Source organism: Haemaphysalis longicornis, unplaced genomic scaffold (assembly GCF_048455015.1).
Source record: "Haemaphysalis longicornis isolate Haplotype H1 unplaced genomic scaffold, Haemaphysalis longicornis Haplotype H1 scaffold_12, whole genome shotgun sequence".
NCBI lineage: Eukaryota > Metazoa > Arthropoda > Arachnida > Ixodida > Ixodidae > Haemaphysalis > Haemaphysalis longicornis.
The window spans coordinates 78,390,351-78,406,289 of NW_027526225.1; the positions used below are offsets into that span (position 1 = coordinate 78,390,351).

Genomic DNA, 15,939 nt, shown 5'->3' on the forward strand with positions numbered 1-15,939 from the left:
TAACCTAAAATTGCCACTTCTTTGGTCCGTAAACTTTTGATCGTGGTTGTACCTGCCGTGGATTTCGTGTTCTGTACTTTTGTGTGTATACCTTTAGGTGTTGATGACAATGCTGTACCCCCGTGATGTGATCTTGTGGTCTCGCGTCAATAGCGCAGTATTAAGAAATATCATTATAAGAATAAAAATCCCGCTTGCCATTTAAAAACGATAATGTAGAACTCCATTGAACAGTGTCAATACAGAAAGAAATGTATTGTGTTTCAAATAAATTTAGTCGTCCGGGAGTGATGTTTGCTGAGGAATCAAAAACTTTGCTGGGGGAAGTTATGGAAAGCTTCTCCGATATCTTTTATCTCTTATTTACAATTTTCTTCTTTCTCGGCTTGTTTCTGCGCGGCTGTGTTTCTTTCTTTCCTACCGCATTTATTTTGTAGCGTAAGCTACACTAACCGAGGTTGAGCAGTTTCGCGTGGACCTTGAAGGGCCGTGCTGCGCAAGCGCGAGGAGCACTGCATTGCATTGCATTGGATTGCATTGGATTGAAGGGCGGGTGTGTAGAGAATTGGGTCTGAACATTCACCGGTCTGCGCATTCCAGAGGAGTGACGTCATAGCCCCGGCAGACGCACTGGCGCCGGCGCGTGCCCAGCTGTGCGCCTCCGTTGCGCAGTAGCCAAGTCTGACGCTGCGCCGGAGCCGCTTGATAGCCGTTCGCGTGGCTCCTGGAGAGCTGTGCTGCACATTCGCGAGGAGCTGTGATTGGACTGGACTGAATTTGGTTGGATTGGATTGGATTGGAAATCTTTTTAGCAACAGTAAGCATGATAATCAGCTAATCCTAGACAACCAGGAAAGCTAAGAATAACCAGCTGAACCTTAGCTCACGCTACTTATATCCTGGCACAGCCGAGCTAAGCCACTGCTATTTTTTTTTCGTCTGTTTTCTATCATTTCTTGTTTTCTTTTTTTTTAATGTGTTCAGTATGTCTTGTTCATTCCATTCTTATCTTTTTCTTGTACTTTAACTTCCTCCCATCTTGGGTTAAATAATAACCTGATAGTTAACAATTTTTTTTGCAACTGCTTGGCTAGTCGGTCGATCCCACGTCTCTAACCAAGGAAGTGGCAAGGGGGAAACCGCAGAAGCCGTTGTTGAAAGATCAGCCTAAGCGCACTGCTGCGTCGCTATAACTCATCCGGGGGCGGGGAGAGGGACAGGGGAAAGGGCGGGCCTCTTAAAAGTGACGCACTACCGCCTCAGAGGGGAAAGCGTTTTTGCTGCCACATCAAGATCTCTCCGCGTGTCAACAGCAGGCGGGCTCGAGCGTATATGATCTTGGGCTAAGAGAATGCGCTGACTTACGGTGGCGCGTGCTTCAGCTACAACAAAGGCGATGTATCTTCAACATATTCTCGGGCTCGTCATCCTATGCGCCGGTGCAAAAGGTGAGTTTCAACTGGCAATGCACGCAATGGTTTTGTAAAGACGAAAATTTGCGAAACGGACGAATTTAAAGGAACCCTGCAACACTTTTTAAAACCTTTTTTGAAATCTTAAATGCTTGCAGAACGTAGTCAACCAACACACCCAGTACCTAGATTAGGGGCTCGCAAAGTACCCCAGCCAAAAATTACTGCCCTATGTACATTAGATAACTCGTAAACTCGCTCAAAAGATTTTTCTCTCTTTCGTGGTCTTGACATTCTTTGACAGCTCGAATTACGTCACCAAAGCCATGTAGCGGCTGTTTGCCGGTTTTCCTTCAGTTGCAGCAATGAACGCTTTTCGATAGCAACTAAAAAAAGCCACAAAAACAAAACAGAAATGGAAGGCGTATCTGGTGCGACGAGCAAATCACGCAATGCCGCTCCGTGCTGGCGGTAACTATAACCTTCGCAGTGGTTCCAGACACGAAGGAAAGAGCGAACGCGCTTATCGAAAGTGTTGCAGGGTCCCTTTAACGAATGGTTGTCGTATCGGCAATTATTTTGTCTGAAAATTTTGAAGAACGGGAGCGGTGAATCTCTAGGCTTAGCTGATAAAAAATTGCCACCGCAGGTGCCAACACTTTAGATTACTGCCCTGATAACACTGTATGACTGCCGCTGAGAAGTGACTGACACTCTTTAAAAAAAAACATCGCAAAATGATTATTTGCACAGTTAACGAATCATCCATGGTGGGTAAGTCACATCGTAATTGCGAGCCTAAAGTTTCACCTGCAGGTGCCCTTCACGATAGCGTAAGCAGGTGTAACCCGGATCAAATTTGGTGGTTGAGAGAAGCGTTTTTTTTTTAACGTCACAACCGGTCTTGTGATTTTTAACGACGAATTCATATTATCGCATAAAGGTAGCTCCTGAGGTTGAAATGACCCGCGAAATTTAACCATTCCGGCTCAAACGTGTTCATGACAGCGCAACTGTTCGCGATGTGATTGTTTTGGGGTCGTAGGCTGCGTGCGGAAATCACGAAGGTTAGTTGGGTTGCACTGTTACATAATTCCTTACATTAACAACTTGATGCGCTTAAAACTGGCATGTATATCTTTATTACTATTGAACGTTGTGTAGGCTGACTAAAGCAAACAAGGGCATCAGAGCCCTAGCGTAAGTTATGTCTGCATAGAAAATATTTTCGCCGAGGTAGGTATGTATAGTGGATAGTGGTAGTAGTGGTGGTGTCAACGGAACCGGTGGTGAAGCATTAATGATCCCCGGTAGCACTTTTGAAAGTTTTTTAGGGGCTGGGGCTGTAGCAGCGTCTCCTGTCGTCATCGTCGTAATCGTAGTCTCATGTAATCACGGTAAGAAAATACCGGGGAACTCGTTTACGCCTCAAGTTAGAACGTAACACGCATTAAAAAAACAAAAAAAAAAAACACCGGTACACTCGTTTACGCCTCGCGCTGGAGCGCTTTGTAATACGTACTAAAAAACACCGGGACACTCGTTTACGCCTCGCGCTAGAGAGCTTCGTGCTTCAAAGACAAGAGAGTTTTACAGCAAAGCTGTATACCTGTACCTCCCAATGGTTTCATCTCCGACCCGTCATGGTGGCTCAGTGGCTAAGGCGTTGCGCTGCTGAGCACGAGGTCACGGGTTCGATTCTTGGCCGCGGCGGCCACTTTTCTGAAAGAGGCGAAAAGCAAAAAAACGCCCGTGTGTACGAGATTTCGCCGCACGTTCAAGATCCCCTGGTGGCCAAAATTAATCAGGAGCCCTCCACTACGGCGCGCCTCATCGCCTTCGTTGCGTCGGCGCGTTAAACCCCGCAATCAATCATCAGTTTCATTTCCGTTGCAAAAACGCCAAGGGGCCAAGAATACACTTATGCAGTGCATGCTTCGCCCTTCCCCAGGTTTCACGTTAGTGGAGATGGTCCGGAGTTTTCCTTCAAAATCTTAAATGCGTTTAGAACGCAGGCAACATGCGCATTATGTTTTTTATTATGTCGCCACAAACTGCTTGAGCCGAACAGTGCTGCACTACGCATATTATATGACTTAAAAACTGGCTCAAAAACTGTTTCTCTCTTTCTCGGCCTGCGTGTTCTTTGCGGGTTCGAGTGACGTCATTGCAGTCACAAAGTGGCTATTGGCTGGCTACCTTTCAGAGAATGCAATAAACGCATTCGATAGCAAATATAAGCAGAGATTAGGCAACGTACCTCCTGAAACGGTAAATCACACAGCGTCTCTGCGGGCTAGCGATAAATATAGCTTTCAATGTGCATCCAGGCACTAAATAAAAAGTGAGGGTTAATTGCTACCGTTGCAGGGTACTTTTATAGGAGACGTCGGGGAGCTGGTGGTATAGACTAAGCCTATGCACGCGCAATGTTTCAAAGCGACATACAGAGTCAAGTGTGCGGGACAATCCAAACTGCGCAACAGCGGGAATATAAACTAAATCACTTGTCACTTCTGTGTCACACCACGGCTTAGGTCTGACACTTTTTTCGTATAATTTGGTTGCGCACTGCCACGTTAATTGTCGGTTTGGCTGATTAGTGCAAAACGTAAATAAATAATCAACGTAATAAATAATGTTTGTAGGATTAAGCAGTGCGTGAATAATATATAATATCTTCATACGAAGATCGCTTTTAATGCGGAAACAATAAATCTTAACAGCCGTTATTTGCAAAATGTAACACAAACTACGTTTGGGAATCTTTACCTACCGGGCGTTCCCCTTCCAAGCCACGCCGCCACCGTCAGAAGACGACCTACCAATTCCACGGACGTATGCTGACATCCTAGAGCAACATAGCCTCACTGGACGTACGCTGCCCACCACGCGACAAATTCAGATAGGACGAGTCTACGACGCATCCCCGCATCAATACACCTACCCTCCATGGAATCCTCTTCCACGGTATCCCTTCCCACACTTACCCCATCCACATGACGATTCTGGCCCCAACCCTGTACCCTCTACCACATGATTTTGGAATGCGTCCTTATCCCTTCCTGTAGTCTCATACGCAGCCCAACTTCTGAGCCGTGGTAAGACATCCTGGCCAGCTCCAATTGCCACGAAAAGTTTCAACTGGTCAAGAGGGGTTCGGCTGGCGGTGCCCGACCAAGGACTCCTAGAATGAGAAGATTTTAGGCCTCAACCGCTCAAAATTTTGGCTACTATAAAGCTCATTGCTCCTCCTCATAAAGATTTTTTTTGCTATTGGTATAAAAAAGCGTCTAATTTCCGCACTATTTTTATTGAACTATCTCTTCAGAGTTTTGTTTTGGCATGTTATTGTTTCTTTTTGTGTTTAATTTTTGTTTTCTTTCTCATTGTTGTCCGCATAATCCGCCACATTCCCCCCACGTACTTGACTGCAGTCCTCCCCATCTGGTGTAGTAAGTTCCGCCGCTGGCAGAGCTGACTTCTTGCGTCAATATTACAGAGTTACTTCTCTCTCATTTTTGTATATATGAAGTTGGCTAATTAGCCATTGCATGTGTTCTCAATATACCAGGAAACATTTTGTACGCTTCAAAAGAAGTGGAGGAGCCCATTGCAGCAGTTTGTGAGTATGGTATGCAGAGCGTGTTCGCAGACGTTGGACTGCTTAGCCACATTCTCAGGATAATTGCTTTAACAATGCAGTCAACGGAACATTCCGAAAATAAATGGAAGTTCATTGACACCGTCCTTTTTCATTTGCAGCGGAGGTGCTGGATGTCACGATGTTGAGCCGGAATTTCGTCTACGGCCCGCGGAGCAGTCCGAAGCTTGAATGCTATGTACCTCCGGGTTTCTCCGCACATTTCGGATTCTCGATAAAAGAAATACCATTTCCTGGCGTTCAGTTTCGTCCACGGCAAACCAATGGTAACTACGAAAAGATGAAGTGTTTCTCTTCTTGTTGTCAGTTCACTGCGGGAAGATATCATATTTTACACATGCATAGTTAGTCTGGAAAATGAAATGGTGTAGTTTAGGAGCACTTTTTCAAAGTGGCCACGAAGATCAATTTCAACCTTGTTCGATTTGGAAAGGGAAAGAATAAATCTTAAAAAAAGAACTAGCTTCCGTAAGTTCCTCAGCTGTGTTCTAGACCAGTAAGACGCTTTCTAAAACAAAAGAAAAACTCAAAAACCAGTGAAATGCTATCACATTTGGGGCTACATGGCGTCAGCAGAACCGCAGTAAAGGGAACGCTGAAAACGTATTTATCATTAGGAGAACGTTAACTGCACGTTAACATTCAAGTGACACGATAAAACGAAGCTAGAGGCCCCGTTACAACTGCGAAATAATGTTTTTTGGCTGTGGATTTGCTAAGCCGTCGCCAATCGTGCTAGCAATATTGTGTCACGTCATAGAGTCCTCGCCATAAAATGCCTGGGGAGTCGTACTACGTACTGCTTCATCTGTTTTCTCAATATGTGGATTATTTCTTTGAAGGTTGCGATGAAGTTGGTATCATTGTTATCGGAGAAAGCAGGCGTTTTACGCAGTCTCTTAAGCGTGGCGTCACGAATTGAAAAAAAAAAAAAAAAAGGCCGCGTATCTGCTCCTTTCGTTGCAAATGTCGACGAAAGACGACAGTCGACTGGTGCCCTTGGCAAGTAAATGCCTCCCTTCTCTTTGCCGTTCAGCTCACATGCTTTTACTCTGCCGTCTCGTTCCTCCCAAGATAACACGGTAGCGGTTTGCTCAAGTCGATTTAAATTTCCTGCGTTTTACTGCTCCAAGTCGGGTGTCTCGATGCCAGCGCTGCCGTACGGTGGAGACGAGCGTGAATCGAAGGCCACCTACTACAACGTTTATAGAACCACGTTGCCCTACTCCACGAGCGTTCGACTCGGAACGTGTAACCTATATAGTAGAACCTTTCGTTACACTTGCCGCTCGATTTTTTAGATGCCGCCAAGTAGCGCAGGCAACACCAGGCGACAGTTTCCTGCAGTTAATGTAGTATTTCATTTGCGATCGAAAAAACCAAGTATTCGTGAATTTTTAAATAAAGGAACCCTGCAAATATCACTCATGTGTTGATTTTCTGCCTTATATTTGCGTAATGTCTTGTTCTTGTTCAACAATGTTGACAAGTATAAACATTAACACCGGACTCAGACGTCTAGATTTGGCTGCGGGTATATAAGACTATTGCGCAGCTTCCGTTTCACTTTGACCGGGTGGCTGAATCGAGTCACAGACAAACAACTAACGGCAGTTTCCACTTCATTCTGTGAAAAGTGTTTATCCCTTCAGCTACCAACAAGGCGTGATGTTCTCAAATGTAACAGATGCACTATGTACGTGTACGTGGCAGAGCCTGGAACCACGAGTGTTTTGTATTCGTGTATGCCACGGGAGGAAAATAAAAATTCCTTCGCTCCAGACAGACATACTGACAGCCCAAGATTTCTGCTTTTAAGTAGCCCAAGAAAGACTACCGTCTTTAAAAGTGAAATGGCGGGGTCTCAATGCGGTCACCAGTTTAAAACGAAGTAACGACGTGGCTTCGAGTGTGATGCTACTCTTTGAAGTCGGCTACTCATAAAAACGCCACTTGGATAATGTTTTGCTTGCCACCGTAACGGGATAGTGTTCCGCTACGACCTTCCTACATTCTGGGGCGCCGTTGAGAGCAATGCTTGTTTTTTACGTTTGTGTCAAAACAATGCAAGATAAACTGTGTTGAGTGACATGGCCAAATGCGAATAGATAATATGACTGACGGGACCTCGCGACGCGAAAAAAATAAAATCAGCGCAAGTGAAACTACTACATCAGTGCGCCAACAAGAGACAAATACAAAAAAAAATGTGCTGTTCATATATAAGCACAAAATATCAATAAAAACTTGAAAAACTATTGTAAAGACCGGCAAGCAAGGGATTAAAACTTTTCGCCCAATTCATATTGGGTACCGGACAATGAGCAAAATGAGGACGTTAACGGCTACTGTCACGTCAGATCGAATCTTCGTCAATATTTTTTTCCGTTGATTATTTTATTTATTTCTGGTAAAACGACATAACGAGACATTGTTTAATAAAATACCTACCTCTACCTTGTTGATGAAGTCATGACATGTCAATAAATAGTCGGGATTCTTATATGGTGGCTTTAGAGTACTTTTTACGGGAGATAACATATGAGGGCGTCGATCATGACTGAAAAGAAGGTTCAGCGCTGACATACCTGTGAAAAGCAGAGAGAGAGAGAGAGAGAGAGAGAGAGAGAGAGAGAGACTAAACTCATGATAGGGCACGTATGGATGCGTATACGTCCAGATATACGCATGGGTATACATGCACAAAGTTCCGAGAGCAGACCAATCCAGTGCTGCTGTTGTGGTTTAGACCGTAGAGCACTGGAGGTGAAGTGCCAAGTGAACTTACCGAAATCACTAACCGATACCCCGAAAGGGCAGTCTAGGGCAAACATTCAAGTTCTCCCGTCTGGCACGAGATGGCGACAGTCCTGCTGTGCTTGAAAATATATCTTCTGCTCAGAAGACATGCAAACATCGTGAAACGCTGGAAACCTTGTAGACCGGCTTATAAATGACCGAGGGTGAAGGCCCTGTTTTGTCTTGGTGACGAACTGGTTCGTATTATAGTGCACCGCACCGGAAGGTTTAAAGCATTGCTATAACAATCTATCGTGTAGAGTTAGGCTGCTTTTAGCGCCGTGCCAAAAGGTTGGGACGGAATTCTATGTCGTGGAAAGCTACCTCTGTGGAACTCTTAGTTGCGATGGACATTCGACAAGCATAAGTGATAAAGCTCTTTAGAGGCCAGCTGCAGTAAACGTTTTACCTCTTGAAAACCCTATTTACCTATAGTCTGCATAAAAAGACTGTGAAAAACAATAAGGCGTTTCACGGGGCTACCAGTCATGTTCCAGTTGGTTTGGTATACAATGTACTGTTCGTTCAAAATAAATTTGTCTGAGATGAAGTTTGAGTGCAGTTGACCGTTAATTATAGACAGACAAGGGTCATGTGTGCGAGAAGGTTTTCAGTAGACAGTTGCCCTCTCGGAAAAACAAAACCCTTGTTGTAACAACGCCTCCGAGACCCGCTGCAGTGGCTCAGTGTTGCGCTGGCTAAGGCGTTGCGCTGCTGAGCACGAGGTGACGGGTTCGATTTCAGGCCGCTGTGGCCGCTTTACTGATAAAGGCGGAAAAGCAAAAACGCCTGTGTGTACGAGATTTCGGCGCACGTTAAAGATCCCCGGGTGGTCAAAATTATTCTGGAGCCCTCCACTACGGCGCGCCTCATCGCCTGCGTTGCGTCGGCGACTTAAACCCTACCATCAATCAACAACACCTCCAAAACAGGAAGCTGGCTTCATTGTTAGCTGTAATAGGTTGAATCGGCGATGGTGTATTGCCTCTGCACTCCTGTTGGGGACTCGAAAAACATTGACTAAAACGGGAATTCGAGTAAAGCGATTTCGTTATAACGGCGATTTACGGTGTTAAGATTTGCTTCACCGGCACGTAATTTCAGGTGTCTACGTGCTGGATGTGCCCCGAAATGTGTACCCCCATGCGAGGACAAATCTGTACTGGTGCGACGTGCATGGATCAGCAATCTCCACCGTCACCTCGCCAGCCATGTACTATGACGAAAGCGGTGAGCATTTTACGGCAATCGACGTCGACTCTCTCGGGTATTTTGCTGTAGAGGCTGTGACAAAGTACCATAAAGAAATCGTTAAATAAAAGAAAGAAACTTTAGTTTTACATGCCGAAGCTACATCTGGGATAATAACTGCGTTGTCGTAGAGGGCTACGCTTTAATTGAGACCAGCGGGGTACACATTTAACATGCCCGCTATCTCGACACACAGGTATTCTCGATATTCACCTCTGGCAAAAAAAAAAAAAAAATGTCCGCCGTGGTCGGGATCGTTTCGCGTTCTCGGAATCGCTAGCAGAACTCAGCCGAAGAGCCACGGCGGTAGCGCGTGGGTGGAGATGGTAAAAAATGTGGTGGTTGATCCCTCTTTCATAGGAATCGGTAAAACACGAAAGTGAAATGTGCCGTCACAGGATCAGTTAAATATTTATACCGCATCGATATGAGCTTGCACATCGCTATTTATATTTCATCGGTATGACACCGTTGGACGCATCAACATTAGACACTGTATTGCACGCACCGGAGCACTGCGGAAACCCGAATTAATTCACACGCGCTCGAGAACCATGCCAACGAAACCGAACGGGTTGCCTGCGAATCGTTTGGTGAACTCACGGTCAACTGCAGCGAAATAGCACAATTTCCGGGGCTGTCTTGTGGGTGCGCTTGGCGAGCGACGACCAGCTGGCGCATCACTTTGGCAAATGTGCGACCACTGCGTTTCTGCTCCGTGGAGTGTACGGCAGACGGTTGCGTTGCGATGAGCTCAGCCGGCGTCAACTGTCGGCGCTCATTAGCATCGTTATGCACTACTTCGCTTAGCCTCTCTTAGACAGCAGCACCATCTAAATGGAGGAGGTTATAGGAAGGATATATGGCGCGTTCATACAGCTGTCAGCGCTTCAGCTCACAGCACAGTGGGTAAAGCGCCAGGCAACTCCCGTTGCGGTGACGGAGACCCCGGCTCGAATCCTGGCGCAGCCGCCTCAATGGGAATTGTTCTGGCGATGTCATTCCCGTGACGCATATGACGTCAGTCAGGTCTTGGTGGATCCCGGCATAAAACACTTTTGTGTTAAAACACCCTAACATCCAGAAGAAAATGAAATTATTATTCAACGTGGCATGCCGGTGCTGATCGGCCGGTAAAGTCTGTTATAAAATGCTTTTCCTAACGTTCACCAGCACCATTTGCTCAAGGCTCTAAGCACTGATGACCATTCTACCTATGAAACTATCAGTACCAAACTCAACGGTTCTTGGCTCGAACGCAAATTGTTGTTCTTTATTGTAGGGCCTTTTGTTTGTGAATTGCACTCCGAAGTAAATACTACAAAAGCGCAGGCTGGAAGTCGCAGCCACGTTCATGGACTGGAAATATAATTCGAATGCGTCGTACGGGATCTTCGCCCCTTCGAGACCATTTGCTTTGCAATGCGAGAAAGTTATCTTCTCGAAACTGATTTTCTTCTCGAAAAGACGCGCACACACACAAAGTACTTAAGGTGGCTAGTCGTGGCTATTATGATGATGAACCACAAAAGCTAAAACCGAGCTATGAGACTAGAATTGCAGCCCGGCTGGGTAAAAGTGCAATTCAGCGCAAAAGACTATCTTTTCATTCTTCTTAATCGCGGAGGGTGTCAGAGATCCCCAGTTTACAGTGTACAATGTAAGATAAGGTGTGTCGTGCGGGGGAAAAACCAACGGAGAGCGCGGGTCCCTATTGCGATGAAAATATTGTATGGAGCGCAGGTGTTACCCAGACAACTCCTGTTGTAGCCAGCGCCACCTATTAGTTTGTAAATCAAACTGAACAGTTATTTGACTGGTTTTGTAAAATTTTATATCATAAAATAAAGAAATAAGACTATTCAGGCCGATAAATACGGATTAATTGAACAAACAAAACTTCTGAAACAAACTGGTAAGCAACAGCCGCCAGGGGCGCTGCTTTCAACAGGAGTTCCTGAGCAGAAATTTTCATCGCAAAAGGGACCCCCTAATCGGCCCCGAACAACACACCTCTCTCTTCTCTTACACTGTACCCAGGGGGTCAAAATTAACCCGGAGCCCTGCACTGCAGCGCGCCCCCACAGCCCAGTTGTAGCTTCGGCTCGTAAAAACCCACCAAATACGAATTTCGAATTTTTCTTGTACCAAAAAGGATCCACTTGTTCAAACACGAGCCTTTGTTTGGTCCAAGTAAAGGTAGCTTACGTCCTCAGCGACAGATGACTTGCACGAATTCCGATGTGTTTACAAACACAATACAGCACTACCTCTTCAGGTATCACGTGATTCCTGTGCGTACAAAAGACGTAATTGTCGACTCAGTAGTTGCGCAGCCGCACGGTAGGCACTGGTGGCCGAAGGGTTGTTCAGGAAATGGAATTCATGGCGGGGAGCGAAAGATGGCAGGCCGGCAGAAAAGTTCTTTTTTTTTCTCATCTTTCATATGAAATGTTTTCGTAATATCCGTCAACACCTGGCGGCACGGTTTCAGTGCAACTGTTTTCATGGCTGTTCCTGCTGTAGGCATTTATGTACGCGTAACCTTTTTTTTGTTTACTTTCGTCGACAGCGGTGCTGGGAATGCGGATTTGTGTAGTAGCGCCTCTGCGGACGTGTGTAAGGCGTTACGTCCCCAAGCGGAGTTGTTTATTGCGGTTTTGTTTGTTGAACCGAGACACAAGTCCTGCTATCTTCAACACAACTACTTTTGTTTGAGTCAGCGCGCAAACCCGTCGTATCTAGATTCCGTCCTTGCTTTGTTTCGACACAGATACGATGTTTACTTTGGTATCAAATTTTGGCCACAGCATTTTAGGCCACACAGGTTAAGAGCAGACGGAAGAGTGCTTACTTACTGTGCGGCGCGGCGTCACAGAAATGCAGTCAGTATAGCTGAAGGCATCGCTAGTTACACTATTTGAAAAGTCAGTGTACTTCCAGAACCCGCAAAGTGAAATATAGCGACAGCTGAAATGTGACGTCGGTTACACTGAGACGTCTTTTCGTGGCAGATAAACATGAATGAACGGCAACGGGGTGATCGCGTACACTGGAATCTGTACAAGCATGTCTTAATAAACCGGGTAGCACACCGGTCAAATGTTCCCCTGGGTTGTATGAACTAAAGAAAATCTTGAGAACTTGCTAGGCAATTTATTGAACAGAACGTACGACTGCCAATTGGTAATTTAGAGGACTCTGAAAAGCTGCCTTTCGATGTTTAAATACAGAGAACTATGAAACTGCGGTTGTATGTATCAGCCGTATTTTGTCGTTGGTGTGGCTGCTAGAACGTCTTATGTAATGTTTTCGACACGAAATAGCACGGTCTTGTGGTAACTGACACAGTTCCGAAATCGCTCACTCAAGTTTCAATCTTGCTCTTGCCGACGGTAGTCTTTCTTCGGCACGTAAGCGCGAAAATGTGAAAAATAGCTACAGCGCGAATATAAACAAGGACACAGAAATACGACGGTAGGAGCGCTGGCTTCCAACTGAATTTAATAAGAGAAATCTTGATTGATTGATTGATTGATTGATTGATTGATTGATTGATTGATTGATTGATTGATTGATTGATTGATTGATTGATTGATTGATTGATTGATTGATTGATTGATTGATTGATTGATTGATTGATTGATTGGGGTTTAACGCGCTGACGCAACGCAGGCGATGAGGCGCGCCGTAGTGGAGGGCTCCGGATTAGCTCTGACCCTAGGGATCTTTAACGTTCGCCGAAATCTCGTACACACGGGCGTCTACACCACATTTTTCTCTTGTTGCGGCTCAAGTAAACGTTTTTCAACTCCACTGCAATCATCTTCCCTGCTTTATTCTGCTACCTCGTCGATCCTTCCGTTTCTTCCGCTGCCCTCTGCCCTTGTATCTGAGCGGCGCGTTCACTACGTCTGCGGCCATAGATGGGAGGGTCTTACAAACCCACCAACGCGGCTGCCTGGTTTTTGGCGTTTGTTTGCCCCCAGAGACACTGTTTCAGAAACTGAGTGCCAGATTCGGGTTTTTCTTGCGCAGACGGGCCCACGTTCCTGCCCGAGAACTTTACAGTCACGACAGACCTCGACGAAACAGCAATACTCGGGGTCCAGGGTGCCCCCGGGTACAACAACGTGCACCCTCACGTCACGTCTTGGGCCAAGCTGGATGTTGCCGCAGGAACGGTGTCTCATGTACTGGAAATAGGCAACGTGTCCACCTTTACTATACGAGATGCCGGCCCTGGCGAAAGTGGTGTGTACGTTGCAAGTGGACCACGATTCATAGCGCCCGGAAAAAATCGGGCTGTGATGAAGCTAATCGTTCGCGGTGAGTGATTTTATCTGCATTTTCTTAGTCGCGAATGGGGGACAAAGAAATATGCTTGATGCTCTCTGTCCCTTTACGGCCCTGCCCACACAAACGTGCAGGTCAACAAATTCGTTTACTAAGTGGCACCTGTTTCGGTTTCGGTTTCACAGCCCTGGGTAGTCATTGCGAACGTTTCCGAGACTTTATTGGTTTCGGCAGTTCACTCATTTCGCCACCAGGGGGCGAGAAATAGCACATTTAAAATAGCGCCCGCATCCCTGCCGGCGCGATCACGCTAGCCACGTTCAACATGCCAAACTAATATTCCTTGCCATTCTCGCGTCTTCTGGGTAACAAGTGTAAGACACGAATTTTAGAACTTGAAAAAACACGACCAGCTAAAAAATACACCCGTACCCTTCGTTTCCGTTCCGTCATCACGCTTGAAAAATGTACCCAGACATTTGTGTGGGCTGAGCTTTTGTCGTCACGAAAATTTTGCTGGGCGGTACAGCGTGGCGGGCTCGTGCACTGCTGAACTAGCGATAAATAAATTTTACTTGCTGTCTTGGCATCTCATTTATTCGCGGTTTGGTAGTGGCTCGTTGGTGACGTTTTCTTGCGCCTTAAGCTTGAACTAGTTCCGTAATTACTTATGATAATAATAATAATTATAACTAATAATTATTTAATTAGAACTTCATTATTATTTATTATCACAAAATCTTATTACTAATATAATTGCCCCTGAAAACATTTAATATAAGTAATGCGTGAAGATGCAGTTTTTCTGCTCCTGATGCCGTTTTTAAGGTATTCTTACTACCTGCAGATCACACCAATAGAAGCCCAGCCCACACATATGTGTGGGTTTGTTTTCTGTGTGAAAGGCTCTGAACTTTGCATTTTCACTTGTCGGAGCCTCATTAAGAAGGGAGGGAATACACACAATTTAATTACCTGTGGCCATTTTTTTCTAAAAACTTTTTGTTGGGCAGTAAAGGACCATGTAAGAGCCATAAATTTGTTTTCCAATAAATCTTAGGAATTCAGTGATGGCGAGAACTTGTTTTGCGAGCCACATTTCAGCAGGTAGACCTTGTGGTGTGCTAAAACCGGACCCGCCGAACGAGTATACCGCACACGCTTTTAAAGGGCCTGCGTTCTTTGATTTTTTACATCAAGTGATAACCGAGTTTATTACTACGCATGTGTTAAAGAATGTGAAACAAAAATGTAAGCAGCCCCAATATGAGTTAAGCAAAAGTGGCTTGCAACACATTTCAATGTCGAATGATATGTTAGCGCCCTCCCCTGTTCACTTTCAGCCCATTTAGGCCGTGGGATCACACTCGCGGCTGCTTTACTGCACATCACTGACGTCATTAGTGATAAAGTTTGAGGAAGGAACATCACCAGACCACAGTTGGCGTCGCAGCTGACTGTGTTTTCATTTCTGCCGCTGAGAATTTTCATCAGCTCCTTAGTACATAACGGTTACCTTCGCGCGCCAGCGACCTTTAAGCTTCCATGCTGTGGTCTTGTTATGGCTGTTGCTCAACTCAGCGATCACGTGACGGCCAGGTTCAGTTGCGGTTGCACAGACATGCGATGGCAGTAGGTGCCGCTGGAGCTGCATTAGAGTCTTCAGGTTGTGCGACTGGCCGTTCGTTAGTTAACTAATCAATAAACCAGCTGCGTAATTTAGTGCCTGTATCGCGTTTCCTGTACACACAATACTTCGGGGATGGATATTCTCAGCTGTTACGGGAGATACCGTCTGTAAGTTTTTTTAGTTACGCTTGATGCAATGCCTAGTCATTAGTCAACAAGGTGGGACTAAGATATGACGTGTAGGCCACGTCGTTGACACCGGGCACATCTAGGGCACATAACGCGCAGAGTGAAACTTAACCTAGTTACCAATGAACCGTGTTCGCTGCAAAATTATGTGGAAACAGTTGGGGGCAATGTCGTTAACGAATCCCCTCTACTTTTTCAACTGCGCTGCAATACTCGGGATTCCACACCCCTGCTTTCCTGCTTTATTTACGGAGGAGACTAAAACACTACAATAGCCCAACTTCATCGGGAGAGCTGCAGTCATGGGGGAAACTGGCGTACCACTGAGCGGGGCGGGTTGATCGAAAGTTATGTCTCTAACTTGTAGAGATAAAGGGACTTTATGAAGAGCGTCGTATGCGCTTCACTATTCAGCGCTGTAAGAAGCATCTGGTGTGTTCCTGTATTGCATCAGGCACGTCTACGCTGAAGGATGGTGTGGACAAATAATTCATGGCTAGTGCATAATGGACATCAGATACGCTGTTCGTGGTCGCCTCCGGTATGGACTTGGCATTGCAACTGCAGTATTACTTTTGCAGCGTGCGAAATCAATTTCTCACTTCACCGGCACCATGCCATCCGCGGTACGATAAACAAAATCCAGTCATCCACAGAGGGAAATCGGCACGGACCCAGAATACTCCCGGAAAAATAGTT

At 45.7% G+C, this 15,939-nt stretch overlaps 1 protein-coding gene across 5 annotated transcripts in view; it reads left to right on the forward strand.

The window, feature by feature from the left end:
* The first annotated feature begins 1,288 nt into the window (after positions 1–1,288).
* The window catches only part of LOC144162834 (phosphatidylinositol phosphatase PTPRQ-like), a 179,592-nt gene continuing 164,941 nt past the window's right edge, over positions 1,289–15,939 (forward strand). For 4 of the 5 annotated variants that reach the window (XM_077693513.1, XM_077693517.1, XM_077693516.1 and 1 more), the window contains exons 1-4: positions 1,289–1,448; positions 5,178–5,342; positions 8,980–9,105; positions 13,165–13,455. In XM_077693513.1, the coding sequence (XP_077549639.1) occupies positions 1,397–1,448; positions 5,178–5,342; positions 8,980–9,105; positions 13,165–13,455 (634 nt within the window). In that variant the 5' untranslated portion in view covers positions 1,289–1,396. The remainder of the gene's footprint in view (positions 1,449–5,177; positions 5,343–8,979; positions 9,106–13,164; positions 13,456–15,939) is intronic. The other variant, XM_077693515.1, reaches the window with a different exon arrangement.